The following is an 18,157-nucleotide window of genomic DNA, read 5'->3' on the forward strand; positions in this document are numbered from 1 at the left end:
TATATCAACACAGAAACACTATGTTCAGAAATTAAAAAAAAAAAAGGGAATATACGGCATAATGGCGTTGATTTAAAAACGATAATTAGAAATTGTAATCGCAGTATACCTGATCGCAGGGGAGATGCATTGAAAAAAGGGGCGGGGTTACAAAGTATTATGCTTCAACAATGTTGCGCACTTATATCACTCAAATAATAAGGCCATGTTCTGTCTAAACTGGAAACTTTGGTTTTTGTAGCCTAAAATTGAAAATGCCTATTTTCTTCGCGGTCGTAATTAATTAATTCAATGGGCAGGTACTGTATTTGATTTGTGTGTGACTTTATAGAGGACACGTAAGATGTCGTAAACGGAAATTACGGATGATCTTCCATGCGACAAACTGCGATAAAATATTGCAGACCGTCTCCGTAAAGTTGAAAAGGAATCGAGCAGCAGAAATAAGGGGCGTCCCATCTATACATCTGGCGAGCTTACAACCAACAAAATCTTAAAGAGGAAAAAGGAAGTTCGGTCAATATCTGATTCCATATCTAGATGGAAACAATGCAAAAGCTGCAATAAATGACTCACATTAATTGCAACCAATGCAACGTACATTTATGCATGAAGAAAGATATAAATTGTTTTCTACTTTTCCACACAAAGTGAAAATAATAATAAATAAAGTAGAACCAATATTTTTCAATAAATAAAGCTTAATTTGGTCAAATTTTTCTTTTTGGATAGTTTTTTTATTTTGACTTTCACAACGCTTGAACAGTTGTGTGCATAATTACACCACAGTTTCTAACAAAGGCACCTTTTCGAAAAAGTACTAAACGAAACTAAGAAGTAAGTTATAGTATGACCTAGGAAACAAAATCTAGCAAACATTTTTCCGTTCCTTTTTTAAGGAATCAGGTCCGAAGGGGTTAAGGAAATTAAACTCTATGCACATGTGCAATGTGAAGTTTAGCTTGGCTCTCGTGGTTAGCAAAAGTAAACTTCGAAATGATCTTTCGCACGCCTCAATTGTTCTGGTTCATTGCAAGTCAAATCCGGCAATCTAGTTTTTTAGCTCTTATCCTTTAAAGATACTATCGCGTCGGTCTGTTCCTACAATGCCTCTGCATTTCCTACAATCCAGTTCCTAAACAAATGAAAATTACTTGCCAAACAACAACAGCTGACCAACTTGATTTAAGTAGTTAATAGCAAGATCAGCTGGTCAGGTTAATCTACATACATAAAATCTTCAAAACATCACCTGTGGGTGTGTGAATTACCTTTGGCGGTATAACTTTAAAAATAATTATATCATCTACGAACCAATGTTTACAAACTGATTAACATATGGTAAAAGAATCTTCATTCAACAGCGGATGACTCTTTATTGCTTTCTTATGTGGAATGATGGAACCAATTGTCAGTTGTTTGCCAATAAATATGCCAATAACGCTATTCACCAGTTAGTAGACGCGTGACTAGTATTCATGAGTAAATAAGTCCAGTACTTACGTAGTAGGATGTTCAACTTTCCGGTGATAATACGGGTCGTAATCGACTTCTGCAATAATTTTTCCTTTTTCCGTGAGCTCCAGGACATACTGGGATTTTTCCGAAACATTTCTCCTGCACAAATATAATATTCAGTTCGCTTAGCAACTTCCATATAAAGTGAGTTCATATGGGTGAATCGCGATAATGAAGGTGTGGGAAAATGGAAAACATAAACTTACCCCTTTTCCGCTTTTTCGCCTTCATCACCAACAAAGGCGGCATTATGATAGGCTTTGCTCATGTTGATTGAATTTTAGGATGTTGTGGAGAAGAATCTGTAAGAAAAAATGGAAGTTTTAGATCTTGCTTGGCATAGCGGCGGTCTATAATAATTTTTAAAAAAATTATAAATGTAAGTAATATAAGAATGTCACGTGTGGGAGTCGGATCATATTGAGTGTGTAAGGCTTCGCCTTATCAATTTTCATTACACGGTCACCATATGCAACCTACAGCATACAAAATATGAATATAAGCTTTGAAAATGTGCATTTAACACCTTTCATGAATCGTTCATACCAGACGTCGGAACTTAATCAATTCGCACCAGTTATGCAATTACGAGCGAGATGCCAATTTATCTACAAGATCTTGAACTTGGCACTCGCAGATTACGGCATGTATCTAATTTATTTTAAGCATTGAAGTTTATTTATGAATTATGTTTGAAAGGCTTGACCAACGATGCAGACGCTCATTCGGAAATCCATTTAGTACATGTGCGGAGGAAAATTAGCTTCTGTTTGGTATTTATCGAAGATTAATGGATTCATACTGGTAAATAACCACATCGTTTTGATAAGTGGCTGGGAGAAATAATGGCCACGTATAAAGTTTATAAAGCAAAATATGCAAATAAGATTTTTAAAAAAATCAATATAAAACTTAACCATCCATACAAGGGTGTCCTTTCTTGCCCCGGTGGAGTTTAACTATACTAAATCTTTCAGAAAATCGATAGAGAATCGTATAAAAAGATACACAGCTGTTTAGTAGTGACTTTCATCATATTCAACATTTAAAGTACATATGGAGTTTTTTTCTTGGAGAATTTTACCTGCTCAACATCCAGCTTATCCAATAATTGCAATATATCTATGTATTTATAACTTGCTTACCCTGACCACTGATTTTCTCTCTATGGCCCCGGTGTTATGTCGTCTTCTGTTAAACAAAGATCAACTTTTCACTCTCTGTAACAAGGACGTGATCAATTGAATCTGATATAACATTTGTGTAATCTCCCAGAACATTTAAGGTTTTGTGTGAAACCTATTCAAATCGATTCAATGCCCTTCTTTCTGTCACATTTATTTTGAAACGGCTGGGGCTATTGTAACGAAATTTGGTGGGAAATGTGATCTTGGATCCCTTTTACATATAACCAATGACTGCATTTTTTGTTGAGTTTGAGGGGGACCCATACGTGGAAAGGAAGGTGTAATTTTTTTTTACAAAATGTGCCCATGTGGGGCAAATTACTAGTACTTTTCGAAATTGATATCATTTGTGATATTGGGTGGAACATGGAGAAGTAATGCAATGCTGACCACATTGCCTCGTACAGTGTACTGTAGTGTACCGTTACGGTCTTGAATGAAGTGCTCTAACACACTTCAAGGCCCTGATCCTATATGGGTTGTTGTGCCAACGATTATTATTATTATCGGGAAGTAAAGGCTCAAGATACGAGTCCTGAAAAGTGGAAGAGGCCTCATTCTCAGAATCTAGCCAGCCGAAAAATCTGACAAAAATTCATACAAATCTTGGCCGACTTCGATATCTGCTCAAATAAAGTTAATAGTACATATTGCCATATTTTAAAAGTTTACGCGGAAAGCCCCCTTAGGTTTATGCTAAAAGTGCATACATCATACAAGTGATAAGGTACCTGTTTCAGCATTCTCCTAAACGGCCTCTTCCAGTGAACTACCCTGCTCGGCGTTGGCCAAGCTCGCGCACTAGCTCCTGGATGTTTTACTAGAGGACCGTGGTTGCTCTCGTTCCGGGTTGCCGAAACCTAACTTCGGAACGATGGGGTTATCAAACACCACTGAAACAAAAAACACTAAAGGGGTTAGAAAGAATACTTACTTGATTTGTATGGCTTAAGTAAATGAGAACACTCGCGACTCCACTTCAACATACCTTTATTTTCTAATCACAATATTCTATTTCACTCTTATTAATAATTTTTACTTAATTAATAATTAATTAATTAAAAGCGATTTTAAAGTAATTCCCGCGCGTAAAGTGTTCTCGGATAGAACCCTTTAGCTCTGTTCAGAGGCTTGTTCACAACTCAAAATTAAAAGTAACGTTATTCTTAAAATCACCTATGTTTGACCCTTCCGTGTTTACACATTGCTTTGAAAGTGTTCTTGTACACAACACAATAACACTTGTTTATTATTGTAAATTTGGTTGTCGGCGACAAATCGACACCTGCTGTTGCGCTGCGAACTGCTGACACGGAAGAAAGTCATGTCGAGGCCAAATATACCATTTGGTATGGAACATGCTGATGCAAAGGCGGAAAAGAATCTCGTGATGTCCAAACAGGCCATTTGCATAGCATGTGATGTAAGGACGGAAGAGGTTAAATGCGCAGGCAGACTGGGTTTCATGGGGCTAGCTCCAAAGATGCGGCTGCTGGAGAAAATCCGGTGAAATCGCTTGAACATCCTCCCGCGCAAAGAAAGTCCAATTGCCTGGACCTGGACTGTTATCTATTGGCAAACGGTCCCAAGTTTCTGGATATGGAAACTCTTGTATTGGTGTCACTCGTTGCCAGCTTGCATTCTAAGGGTGTAAGGCCATCCTTCTACCTCTAACGATCGAAATGATGGCGCCCAAAACGGAAACCCCTAAGTAGTGCGTAGCGCCTTAATAACCCCTTCCATCAATAGCCAGTCCCCTGGTAGATCTCCGATTGATGCAGAATTGTCTTCCGGGTGTTGATGTGTTGTTTTCTTTCCGATGAAGTCGATTGTCTTGTTAGTATTATACATATCAAAGCTTATGCCTAACTTTCTTTTTGCGGAAGGGTCCACAATTTTGTTTGTTCTTAAATGTATCGTTCTTATTTTCTTCATTGTGTTCATTATTCTTTTATAATCGAATCTGCTCTTTAAAAATCATAATAAAAAAGGCTATTTAACCCTAGGACTTTGTTACAAGAGGATGAAAATGAAGAATGTAATAATTACACAAATATAAATACTTGGGGTCGTTTTTTATAAACGCCTGGAAAACTTGAATCGTTTATTTGGATGCTATTTTGCTTGTATATGATGTAGTTATCATTATGTTCATATGCATTTTGTGTTTATAGTTAATTCTAGTGTTGATTTAGAAAATATTCATACTTCACAAGATCACCACATTCGTTTTTTGCTTACTATTTCTGCAATATTTTTACTCTCAGTTAATTGTTCTCAGATTACTTATATTTCGTTTTTTTTTCATTGTGCACTTAAGTGTGCTACCTATTGGTAGTAATTATACTACACGCGTAGTAATCAAAATTACTCGAAAGCGATTCAATGCCTAGGGAATACCTCATCAGCTCAGTTTCACGATGACGTACCACGGTAAAGAAATGTGATCCATCAAGCGATGACTTTGCACATTTGAAATCAGAGCGCCGGCTGCCCCAGACATTGAATCACTTTTGCAGGCGTCTGCATTCATTTTTGCTTGCACTCATGCTACCAAAACAACACATATCCAGCGACTGTCACCCAACATAACAAAAAACAAAAAAACAATCAAAACAAATCTGATACCTTGACACCATGCTACTGTTCTTGACCGTGACTTTTTTTGCCGCCGGTCTGTTGTTAATTTGTATTAGTCACTTATTTACAATCCATTTATACACAAGAATTTTACGTAGGTTAGTGATTATTATTTAATTTCATTTATTTACATTACAATTTCGGATCCAACTACGGGTTTGTTTTTTTTTACATGGGAATGTATACACAGGAATTCTAGACTGAGGAATTTGCGGGTGACATGATACCTATAGGGTTTGTCGATTCTTGACCCCATCTCCCGTGCTGCCGATCCGCTGTTGCTAGATGGCTTATAAAGGTAGGGTGATCGTCATCCCCCTTTCGCTTCTTTCTGGCTAACCGTACCCAAATACCTACGATAACGGCCCCTACTAATAACCCTGCCAAAGTACAACCGTGGGGAATGTATTGTTTGAACACATTATCGTCATTAATTACTCCATCGAGTTCTCTCTTTAATGTGGCTATAAAGTGCTTGTTGTCCCGGACGAGGCTGATCTCGGTTGATGGAAGATTAAACCGAGGAGTGACTGTTTCATACACCTTTGTCCAGTTTACTGTAATGGCTCGTGGAATCTCTTTTATCTGGAAGGGGACCTCGCCCATGGTACAATAGTCGAGCTCTACTAGAGAAACAGGAAACCGAATTTCTAACTGAGTGTCATTACACGTGATTGGTATTTTATCAACTTGCCCTTTGAATATCACTCCAACATGGGGGCTAATGCGACCGATGTAGGTCTCATTGCTCCACCGCGTGGTCGAACACCAATCCTTTAATTGTTGGCCTCCCCGTATAATTTCCTTAATACATGATGGTCCAGAGCGTAACAATTTTGTCTCATATAGGCGAGGGAGAATCTCTGTAGACTCTTCCTCGAAGAAAAACTTGTCCGCATTGGGCCCAACGAATAGGATGCGGAATGGTATCGTTGTCCCCAAGTCCCAAGTGTTATTTTTAGAATCTGGAGGGGTGATAACTGCTACCTGTCTAAATTCCTCTTTATACGCAAGAGGAATTGTATATTCGATCGTAACGAGATCATTCTGAAGCCATGCAGACACTGGATTAACCTCGAACACTCTTTCTGGCTCATCTTGTTTCGGCAGGACTACCCCAGGGACCTCCCTATTAACCTGGCTTATAAAAGCCGCCAGTTCCTTGGTAGGTCGAATGTTTCGTAATTGCTCATGTTTGGCAACGATTTCGCTAATTAATGTTTTAATTCCTAGGGAAAACTCCGACAGCTCCTGCCTTAACATTTCTTTCCCCTGCTGGTCCATTAGCTGATTTATCTGGTTCTCCACCTGATGGTACTCTAGGTCCGTGATGTTTAACGATAACGCTGCGATTTTTGTCTGTTGATGTCTAAGAGCTTTCACTTCCTCGCGAATAGCTATGTCTCGATAACTAAGGTAAGCTACTGTCCCCGCCGCTAAGAGACCTGGGATATACTTAGCACCTGTTTTCAATAAACTACTTGATATAATGGGGACTATACCAAAGGCCCGCCTAACTCGGTTGACCTTATAGGAAGCGGTCAACCGTCGATTAACATCAGCGACTTGGAGTTCGCTTGCAAGTTTCAGCTCGTTGCAATGTTCTTGGATTTCCTCCACCATCTGCCGCTCACATATCCTATGGAACTTTTCCAACTGTTGCGACATTGTGTCGAGATCACGCGTGAGGTTTACTGAGGTTGCAATAGTATATTTTAGGTCAAATGCCTTTACCTGCACTAATCCCAATTCCAAAATTCTGGTTTCCAAGACCGGGTCCACTGCCCAGGACACCACTGTGGCGGGCATTCGGCATATACACTGCAGAGTAGCCACTTGCGCTAGAGACCACGGCTTCCATCCTTTTCCGGTTCGCGTTCGGGAGGGAATGTTAGGTGGAACCTTGTCCGGTTCTAACGCATTATCATCTGCTTCCTGCGCTTGAGAGGGCTCAGCTTCCTCTTCTGGAAGAAGGGGAACGAGCTGATGCACGGCACGATGTATATTGTCCCTACCAGCAGTTTTTAGTTTTACTTGACGGATGGTGCCCTGTAGATCTGGAAAAACTTCTAACACTCGCCCGGTCTTCCAATCTAATGGCCTGTGACCACTTTCTTTGATTAGAACAAGTTCACCTGGCCTCAGTTGCCTACCGGGGGCCTTCCATTTATACCGCTTCTGTAGATACCCCAAATAGTCAGTCTCGAATTTGACCCAGAAATGCTTCTGCAGTTCCTGGATCTGAAGCCATTTTTTGGTTGCTGGGAGACTTTCATTTAGACCTTCCCCAGCCGGAGGTGACAATAGGCTTCTTTGAATGATGAAATGTGCAGGAGTTAGTACCTGTAGGTCATGACTATTATCAGCCAGCGGATACAATGGTCGGCTGTTTAATATTGCTTCCCATGTGCAGACGGCAGTTTGAAAATTTTCATATGTCAGGTTGGAAATTGAAGGCATCCGCTTTATGTAGCGTTTTAGACTCCCCTCTGCTGCCTCAAACAGCCCGTAGTGGCTGGCTCTTGGGGGATTATGGTGCCATACGATCTGACGCTGAGCCAACCTCTCCTCGCATTCACTGGTCATCTTTCCCCAGGCTTCCCTGAGAACTTTGGAAGCCCCTACTAAGTTTGTGCCGTTGTCGGAGCGAACCATTTTCGGCTGGCCTCGCCGGCTTACGAACCTTTGAAACGCAGCCAAAAATGCATTTGTGGTAAGATCCGTACAGAGCTCTAAATGTATCGCTTTAGTAGACATACATACGAAGACCACTATGTAGACCTTCATAGATTTTGTGGTCCGTAAATTTGATGCTTTTATTTGAAATGGTCCGCACAGATCGGTTCCCACATTTTCAAAAACAGCGGATGACCTGATTCGCTCGGGAGGAAGGTCTGCCATTTTCGGGATTATAGTGGCTCCTCGCATTCGAACGCACCTAACGCATCCCCTAATCCACTTCTTCACTCTCTGCTGCAACGCTGGAATGTAATATCTTGCTCGGATGATAGCCATTGTGAGTCCCGTTCCACAATGTTGGTGAAACTTATGAACATGTTGAATTATGAGGTCAGCTAGGTGACACTTCCCGAGAATTATAGGGTGTTTCTGCTCAATCGGGATGAGCGCCTGCTCTAATCTTCCTCCCACTCGGAGAACCCCAGATACCTGATCGACAAAAGGGTTTAGCGTGGACAGCCAATGGTTTTTCTCGATATTCAATCCCTTCTGAATTCTGAAAAATTGCCTCCCGAAGAGTAGTTTTTGTTGATACCTGACGATTGCCCACTCCGTTAGCGGAAGTTTGCCTTTCCCTAGAGTTTCTGTGATTTTCCGGATGACCTCTTGAGTTTCTTTTATACTGGACGCCCCGAACAACAGATCATCCATATAGAACGCGTTCTTGATGATCCAGTTGACCTCCTCATCAGGAGCATTGTCGTCCGCCACCTGGTGAAGCGTTCGAATTGCTTGCCAGGGTGCACAGTCTAACCCGTAGGTCACTGTTTTCAAGTAAAACTCTCTTATCGGTTCTTGAGGCTTCGCCCGCCAGAGAATCCTAAGCTTGATCTGATCCTCCGGTCTTAAAAGTATCTGCCGATACATCTTAGTAATGTCACTAGAGTATACATACGCAAACCTGCGTATCCTAGTGACAATGTCGAAAATATGGTTTTGCAACTTTGGACCGGGATGGATCATCTCGTTAAGGCTCACACCATTTGATGTCGGACTGGAAGCATTGAAGACATTCCGCAATTTCGTCGACGTGGCCTCTTGGCGAACCACGCTTAAATACGGGATATAATATACTTCGCCGCTAGTGTCAGATTGATGATCCTTTGGAACTTCAGCCATGTGGTCCAAATTAAAATATTCTTCCATAAACTCATCCGATTTGAGCTTGTGGTCTTTGTTTTTCAACCACCTTTTCTCCTGACCGAGATAGTGCTGCACAGCCTTGTGGTACGAGTTTCCTAGTTTAATATTATCTTGTCGCCACGGGGTCGGTACCACGTATCGGCCATCGTTCTTTCGGTAATGACCCTTTACGAATAGGTCCTCACAAATTTCGTCATCTATCCGACTAGATTCATCTCTACTTAGGGGCATATCCCAAAAAGCCCTTAAGTCCTGTTCCCATTCCTTGATAGTGACATGTGTTGAGGTGAACTTCGATACCGAGGATTCCGCCGGACCAGACACAATCCATCCCAATTTCGTGTTCTGGAGCAGGAAACTATCTACGGTTTCTACTCCATTCACGAAAAGTTGTGGAAGGATACTAGACCCTAATAAAACTGGAACGTGAGATGCATGTTCTGTTACGGGATCCGCCAACTTCTTCCCTTGAAACAATGCCTTTACTTGCGGCGGTACTTGTGGAAGGGAACCTTTAGTTACCCGTCTGACTACTAACGCTTTAGTGCTGACCTCGGAACCATCGTCCAATTTAAGGGTGAGACACACAACCGCTGACACTTTCCCTGCTGACACACCACCTACCCCTGAAATTTCGATGTTGGTCTTTTTCTTTTTTAACCGAAGTTTCTGTACTAGATCTTCGGTTATATAGCTGCTTTGACTGCCTTGATCGATCAAGCACCGAACTGGAACGGCATGTCCTTCTCTTGCCTCTAGCTTAACGACAGCTGTTGGAAGAACGGTTCCGGACCATGACAATGCTGTCGAATTTTTGGCATGATGAACAGCAGAAGACGGATTATCCCCTTTGCACGGATGCATGGCAGTAAGATGTTGCCCTTTGCATATTTCGCATTGGAGATTCTTGCGTTTATTGCACGCTTCCCCCCTGATATATTTGTGGGAGAGACAGTAAATGCAAACATGATAACGGCGGAGCAGTTTCTCCTTGTCGGTACTTTCAATGAATTGAGGACACTGGGCTGTGAAGTGCTTCCCCATACATAAGAAGCATTTAATCCAGTTTCTCTTTTCACCATCCGACTTGGAGACCAAGGCTATCTCCTTCTGGGTTTTTCTCTTATTCCCAAGATCCTCCGCCTTGGATATCCCACTTAGACCATCCCAACCGGGGGACATGACCACATATCTATTTTCTAGAAATTGGTCTATGTCGTTTATCGTAACGGGCATTTTTGGATCTCGTAACGTTAAGTCGAACTCCCTCCGAGTTGTCATATCCATTTTCCTCGTCAGGACGAACGGAATGAATGGAATACCTTCATCTGCATTGAATCCTGCTTTCCGTAGGTTCTGAACTGCGGAACGCATGGTATCCAATGCTCTTCCCAGCGTTCTAGCCTCCCTTTGGTTTATCTGAGGTAAGTCAACTAACGCCTGAATTTCCTTTTCTATTAAGGCCCGACGATTACTGTACCTTCGGTCAAGAAGAACCCATGCTTGTTGGTAATTCTCTCCGTATATCCCTAAATGGTCGATTACACGTTTTGCATCGCCTCTTAACTTGCTCTGAAGCATCATTAAGCGCTCCGCAAAACCGATTTCAGAACCATCGTATACAGAGTTAAAGAGGCTTTTGAATGGTTCGTATTGACTGATGTCCCCACTGAATATTGGAATATCTGGGATTGGTGGGGCGGGTCTAAAACGATATCCTGAGTTCCAAGGGGAAAAATGGCTCGAAGGACCAAAATGGTTTGGCCGGGTCTGGCTGGGATCCAAGAAGGATTCTGAGCGGTTTGGTCCAGGAGTCCGCAAATATTCTGGGCGGGGCTGACTAGGGTCTAATAAATAGTCCGGTCGTAGATGGGTGGGGAAGGGCCCAAGATTAGATGTACGCGGTTCGTCTCTCCACGTTGGATAATTTTGTCTATCCTTATCACAGGCCCCCCATGCCCCTCCAAATGCAACTTCACACCTGCTTGAACTCCTGGGCAGATCCCTAGCTGTCGCTTCACCTTGGAGTCTGTCGTTGACGTCTATGCCCAAGTCTCGTTCTAATAACCCTGTTTCAACTTGTCTTGGGACGGCCCCCCTACTCGAACTTCCTTCACCGGGATCTACATAATTTTGAGTCACTGGCGGGAGCTTAGGGACTTGTTCCCTAACTGACCCCAAAGATAACGGGTCGACTTCTGTTTGTCTCTCCTCAGGGATAAGAGAGGGATGAACTCTCTCAACGAACTCCTTTGTTTTCAAATAAACTGATTGCATGAGTCCCAGCTTATTCTCTCGAAAATATATTAAATCTGCCGAGGGATTCAATAATAGAAGCCGTTTATGTTCTGCAATGAACTCTAAATAGATCTGCCGGACCTCACTCCACGCGGTTTCAAAGCGTTCCTTAGTTCGCTTTTCCTGCCGCAGTTTGCATAGCGTCTTGCGAACCTCTTCAATTTTCAAAACCCGCTTTTGCTGAGCTTCAATGATCTCCTGGATCTCCATTTTTGGTTCTATTTCAACTGGTTATCAATTAATTGAATTAAAAATTTCCGTTTGGCACGGACAGTGTATATGTACGACACACAAAATACGTGGGAGGCGCAACACTATAAGGATCTTTCCTTTGGTCTGAACGCGCCCACGTAACAACAACAATAATAAAAATACACACCAACGATGTTAGAGTGTCGTTTGAGAAACGTGGGAGGCGCAACACTATAAGGACTTTGCCTTGGGTTTGAACGCGCCCACGGATCAACAACACCACAAAAATTCACACCAACGATGATAGAGTGTCGTTAGAGAAACGTGGGAGGCGCAACACTAAAAGGACTTTGCCTTGGGTTTGAACGCGCCCACGGATCAACAACACCACAAAAATTCACCAACGATGATAGAGTGTCGTTAGAGAAACGTGGGAGGCGCAACACTAAAAGGACTTTGCCTTGGGTTTGAACGCGCCCACGGATCAACAACACTACAAAAAATCACACCAACGATGATGGAGTGTCGTTAGAGAAACGTGGGAGGCGCAACACTAAAAGGACTTTGCCTTGGGTTTGAACGCGCCCACGGATCAACAACACCACAAAAATTCACACCAACGATGATAGAATGTCGTTAGAGAAACGTGGGAGGCGCAACGCTATAAGGAACTTTGCCTTGGGTTTGAACGCGCCCACGGATCAACAACACAAAAAATAAAGCACACCAACGTTGACGTTCAAGTAGTGTTTTATGTTGTGTAAACGAAACACAATCACTATAATTTCCCGCACTTTATATATATTTTTTTCACAAGAGAAATTATTTTTATAATAGTAATTTTTATTTAAAAACTTACTTTGGATCGTTATCCGGCTCGACGGACCAGCTGTTTCAGCATTCTCCTAAACGGCCTCTTCCAGTGAACTACCCTGCTCGGCGTTGGCCAAGCTCGCGCACTAGCTCCTGGATGTTTTACTAGAGGACCGTGGTTGCTCTCGTTCCGGGTTGCCGAAACCTAACTTCGGAACGATGGGGTTATCAAACACCACTGAAACAAAAAACACTAAAGGGGTTAGAAAGAATACTTACTTGATTTGTATGGCTTAAGTAAATGAGAACACTCGCGACTCCACTTCAACATACCTTTATTTTCTAATCACAATATTCTATTTCACTCTTATTAATAATTTTTACTTAATTAATAATTAATTAATTAAAAGCGATTTTAAAGTAATTCCCGCGCGTAAAGTGTTCTCGGATAGAACCCTTTAGCTCTGTTCAGAGGCTTGTTCACAACTCAAAATTAAAAGTAACGTTATTCTTAAAATCACCTATGTTTGACCCTTCCGTGTTTACACATTGCTTTGAAAGTGTTCTTGTACACAACACAATAACACTTGTTTATTATTGTAAATTTGGTTGTCGGCGACAAATCGACACCTGCTGTTGCGCTGCGAACTGCTGACACGGAAGAAAGTCATGTCGAGGCCAAATATACCATTTGGTATGGAACATGCTGATGCAAAGGCGGAAAAGAATCTCGTGATGTCCAAACAGGCCATTTGCATAGCATGTGATGTAAGGACGGAAGAGGTTAAATGCGCAGGCAGACTGGGTTTCATGGGGCTAGCTCCAAAGATGCGGCTGCTGGAGAAAATCCGGTGAAATCGCTTGAACAGTACCATTCTGAAAAGTTTGAAGTAAATCTAAGTATTATTAACAAAGTTAGAAATGCTTAAAGTTTGCTATTTCTTATGAATTTGGTAAATGGGGACATTTTATAGCTTTTCTTAGTTATTTGTATATCGGTATGAACGGAACTTGTGTTTACTTCAGGTACATATATATATGCTTTTGTGCACGGAGTAAAGTAGAAATGCATGAAGATGCGTTAGATCAATTTAGAATGGACGACGTTTCTTTATTTAGCATTAGGACATCATTCACGGCTTTGATATGTATGTACATATATATATCTGAAGTTTAGCAATTAACGAAGGAATATTATGCATTTTTAGCTATGTAGGAATGGAAAACTGTGCATAGAGAGTTCCTCACATAAAATTAAAAACCTTTATACCCGAAGCGTCCAGCTCCCGGTATCCCGACTTGTTGGAGTTATCAAATGTATAAATCTTTTTCCGAATAATTTTGCATTTTTGTTATTTCTGTTGGAGTTGGGTGTTTCCATGACTGCAAATGCTTAGATTATCCTTCTTGCAAAAACTTCTCTCTATGGAGCTTACTCGTTCTTTGTCTTAGCTGAGTACATGGTAAAGTTCCACTAGCCCAAAAAAATGATTGCAGACCAGGCTTAAAAATTACGTATTCCCTTGAAGTTGTAAACTCAATTTATTCGTGAGCCACTGTTCATTATTGAACAGAAGTGTGTGAAATTCATAATAATTTAGCGTAGTAATTTATCTATGTCCTAAGAAAAACTCCCATAAGCCTGCCTACCTTAAAATTTTCAAACTGATGTTGTATCAGTTTGAAAATGTGCACTAATAAGAACAATAGTTATCTCACAAAATAATGTATTGATGGTCAACGACTATTTTACCCGTTTCTTATTTTTTTGTCTAACAAAGATCTGCTCTACTGCATTTAAACCTTCACCTTCAGGAACCGAAAGCCTACCCCACCAGCCAGGGCGTTAGCTGTTGGTAAGTATGAATAGAGTTTGAGTGCTTACAGCGCCAGGCTTTGATTGCTACGCCAATGGTTACATGTGTTCTACTGGCACGGTTGTTCGAGCGAAATCTAAGTGGGAATCTCGCGAACTTTTGCCGGTCTAATTTAATTCAACTATGCGTTCCGTTTCTCCTCTTCCCTCGGCCCTCCTCTCGCTAGAATTCCGTTTTAAAAAATTGTTCGATGTTCCTTCCATAACAATTCCCATTTTCTCAAATTATCAATTGTGTGACACTTATCTTAGCCGCTAGCCACATCTGAATAATCTTGCTTAATGATGTTGGGATGAGAAATAGGCAATAAAAGGAAGTGAAGTGTGGACGTCGAGGGGACGCTGTCGGAAAAAGAGCTATGAATTTTGTCTTCCGCTTGTTACTGGATAGAGGAACGAAATGATACGGATGCTGTGGAAGCGAGAAGAGTACAAATATCAGGAACGTGGTGAGCTGCCAACAATGGTAGAAGACCTCAGCACAGTTATTATTGACGCGTATGAAGCCGATTTCTGTTAAGATAGTGACATTTAAGTATTTATTCAGTTTTATTAAAGCTATTGCATTATTGTCACTAAATTGTCTTTTATATACAAAAATATTTAATTTAATTCAAAAGAAAAATATTTGAAAAGCGAATCGTTTGAATTGACATAATCATAGAACTTATCTTTTTTTATATTATTTACAATTATTCTTTAATTTAAGATGAAATACAAAACCAAAACGACCATTCCGGTTGATGGTTGAGAACTGAATTACTTCTTGCTTCTCAAACGTTAGAGGCAGAAAAAGACGTCTCCCTTCATTTGTTTCTTTTCTGCCCCTAACTCATGGCACACTCGCCGGTCCTCCACTCCCGTGTCGTGATCCGCAAAGTGGATAGATCCGCGCCATCTATTCGTTGGCACTCGCAACATTCGAAATAAATTTCGAATGCCGCGAATCCTGCCGCGCCACATCACTCCGCCCCCAGTTGAAACCTAGGGGTTTCGACGACTGATCCCCGAACTTCGTTCGCCGTTAATCCACAAAGCGGACACGACGTTGCTTCGGGGCGCACACGGGTTTCAGCCTGGACAAAGAGACCGCCTTTTTGTGACCACCGATCTCGAGCTGGAAGAAATGTTCTCCCCGCTCGAGAACGCGGTACGGGCCCTCATATGGAGGCTGCAGCGGCTTCCGGACGGCATCCGTTCTGATTAGCACATGCGTGCATGTGTCCAGTTCCTTGGGCGAACAAGCAGGTATGGACGAGTGTCGAGAGGGTGGTGGCGCCTTGATACGTCGGAGATTGTCCCTCAGCAGACGCACCAACCCCGACTCCGTGAGACCCGATCTCTTGTCGAAGACCGGATCGCTTGGGAGTCTCGGGTTCTCCCCGTAAACCAGCTCCGCGGGGCTGGCAGCAAATTCCTCTCGGCGGGTTGTACGAAGGCCGAGTAGGACGAGAGGCAAGACTTGCGTCCAGGACGGATCGTCGCGTGCCATAATGGCGGCTTTCAGCGTCCGGTGCCAACGTTCCAACATCCCATTGGATTGTGGGTGGTATGCCGTAGTCCGCTGGCGTTTAAAACCAAGGAGTTTGCCTAACTCGGAGAAAAGGGTGGACTCAAATTGCATTCCCTGGTCAGTGATGACCACTGCAGGGACGCCAAAGCGAGGAATCCACTCTCGACAGAGGGCTTCAGCACATGATTGCGCCGTAATGTCTTTCAGAGGTATTGCCTCAGGCCACCGCGTGAACCTGTCGATGATTGTGAGGCAATACTTATAACCGTGCGAGTCTCGCAAAGGCCACTTCTTTCCTAACATGCCTGGAGACTTTACACTTTTGGCATGCGATGCACTCTCTGGCCCAGGAATTGATATCCTTGTTCATGGAGGGCCAGAAATATTTTCCGGTGACTAACCGGTTTGTTGTCCTGATGCCGGGGTGCGCCAAGTCATGAACTGCGTGGAACACTTCCTTGCGAAATGTGGCCGGAATGTATGGCCGAGGTCCCTTTTCCGAGTCTTCGCAAAAGAGCGAGAGGTTTGAGCCGAAGATGGGCAACTCCCGAAATTTGTATTTGGGGTTGGACATGAGGCTCTGAAGTGCTGCGTCATCCACTTGCGCCTTGGCAATAGCCGAGAAATCGAGTGAGGCGGGGATGTTAACTTCGGAGACACGAGACAAAGCGTCAGCAACAATGTTGTCCTTCCCGGACACGTGCTGGATGTCCGACGTAAACTGGCTTATGAAGCTCAGGTGTCGAAGCTGACGAGGGGACGCTTTGTCGGGCTTCTGTTTCAAAGCGAACGTGAGAGGCTTATGGTCCGTGAACACTGTGAACGGCCTGCCTTCTAGGGAGAAACGGAAGTATTTGATGGACAGGTATGCGGCGAGCAGTTCGCGATCGTAGGTGCTGTAGTTCCGTTGAGCGGGATTCAACTGCTTCGAGAAGAAGCTCAACGGCTGCCAAACTTGGTCCACCTTTTGGTGAAGGGCAGCACCTACTGCGATGTCAGAGGCATCAACAAAAACGGCTAGGGGTGCATCTTGAAGAGGGAATGCCAAGAGTGTAGCGTCAGCCAGTTGTTGACGGGATTTGTCAAACGCGCAGACAGCCTCTTCAGACCACACGATCTCTCGTGTGTCCTTAGTTTTGGGGCCAGACAAGTACGCGTTCAAAATGGACTGGAGATGGGCGGCCTTGGGCAGGAAACGACGGTAGAAGTTTAGCATGCCCAAGAACCTCCTCAACTCCCTCACTGTCTTTGGACGCGGGAAGCTTGTTATCGCTTGCACCTTGTCTGGGTCGGGCTGTATCCCTTCAGGGGAAATGAAATGGCCGAGGAATCTCACCTGTTGTTGAAGGAATTTGCATTTCTCAACGTTTAGGACTAAACCGGCCTCAAGGAGACGTTGAAAAATGCACTCGAGATGGGCTAAGTGCTCAGACTCAGTGGAAGAAGCGACCAAAACATCATCCAAATATACGAAACAGAATTCGAGGTTTCGCAGGACAGAGTGAATGAACCTTTGAAAGGTTTGCGCCGCGTTGCACAATCCGAAAGTCATCCGGGTGAACTCGAAGAGTCCAAAGGGTGTGCATATTGCCGTCTTTGGAATGTCTTCAGGAGCTACTGGGATTTGGTGATAAGCCTTGGTTAAGTCCAAGGTCGAAAAGATGCGGCAATTCGCGAGGTGATGCGCAAAGTCGTGGATGAGTGGAATTGGATATCGGTCAGGAACAGTCTGTGCATTTAGCCTTCTGTAATCCCCACATGGGCGCCATTCGCCGTTTGGCTTAGGGACCATATGCAGTGGGGAAGACCAACAGCTGTTTGAGGGCCTGCAGATACCCTGTTGAACGAGTTGTTCAAACTCTTTCCGTGCAATTGCCAGTTTCTGAGATGGTAGAGGACGCACCTTCGAGAAGATCGGGGAACCAGTAGTGATAATGTGGTGCTGCACATTGTGCTTCACTGGTTTGGAGAGACCACAGTTGGTAGTAATCTGGCTGAACTTTTGGAGAAGTGCCCGAACACGAGAGTCGGTAATGTCTTCTAAAAGAACGGAAAGATTATTGCCTGGGTGAGATACCATATGTCCCGACGAATTAAGGTTGGTCGTGGAATCTATAAGAGACTTGTTTTGCAAGTCCACCAGCAATCCATAGTGACACAGGAAGTCTGCGCCTAGTATGGGGAAGCTGACATCCGCCAGGATGAAACGCCACGAAAACGTCCTACGCAAGCCAAGAC

At 43.0% G+C, this 18,157-nt stretch overlaps 1 protein-coding gene across 6 annotated transcripts in view; it reads right to left on the minus strand.

Annotated features, from left to right (window-relative positions):
* Positions 1-18,157, minus strand: part of LOC119649630 (proton-coupled amino acid transporter-like protein CG1139) — a 246,042-nt gene that overhangs the window by 22,022 nt on the left and 205,863 nt on the right. For all 6 annotated transcript variants that reach the window (XM_038051871.1, XM_038051873.1, XM_038051869.1 and 3 more), the window contains 2 exons: positions 1,725-1,820; positions 1,504-1,617 (listed from right to left, as the gene is read on the minus strand). In XM_038051871.1, the coding sequence (XP_037907799.1) occupies positions 1,504-1,617; positions 1,725-1,786 (176 nt within the window). In that variant the 5' untranslated portion in view covers positions 1,787-1,820. The remainder of the gene's footprint in view (positions 1-1,503; positions 1,618-1,724; positions 1,821-18,157) is intronic.

This window comes from Hermetia illucens, chromosome 2 (genome assembly GCF_905115235.1).
Source record: "Hermetia illucens chromosome 2, iHerIll2.2.curated.20191125, whole genome shotgun sequence".
Lineage (NCBI taxonomy): Eukaryota > Metazoa > Arthropoda > Insecta > Diptera > Stratiomyidae > Hermetia > Hermetia illucens.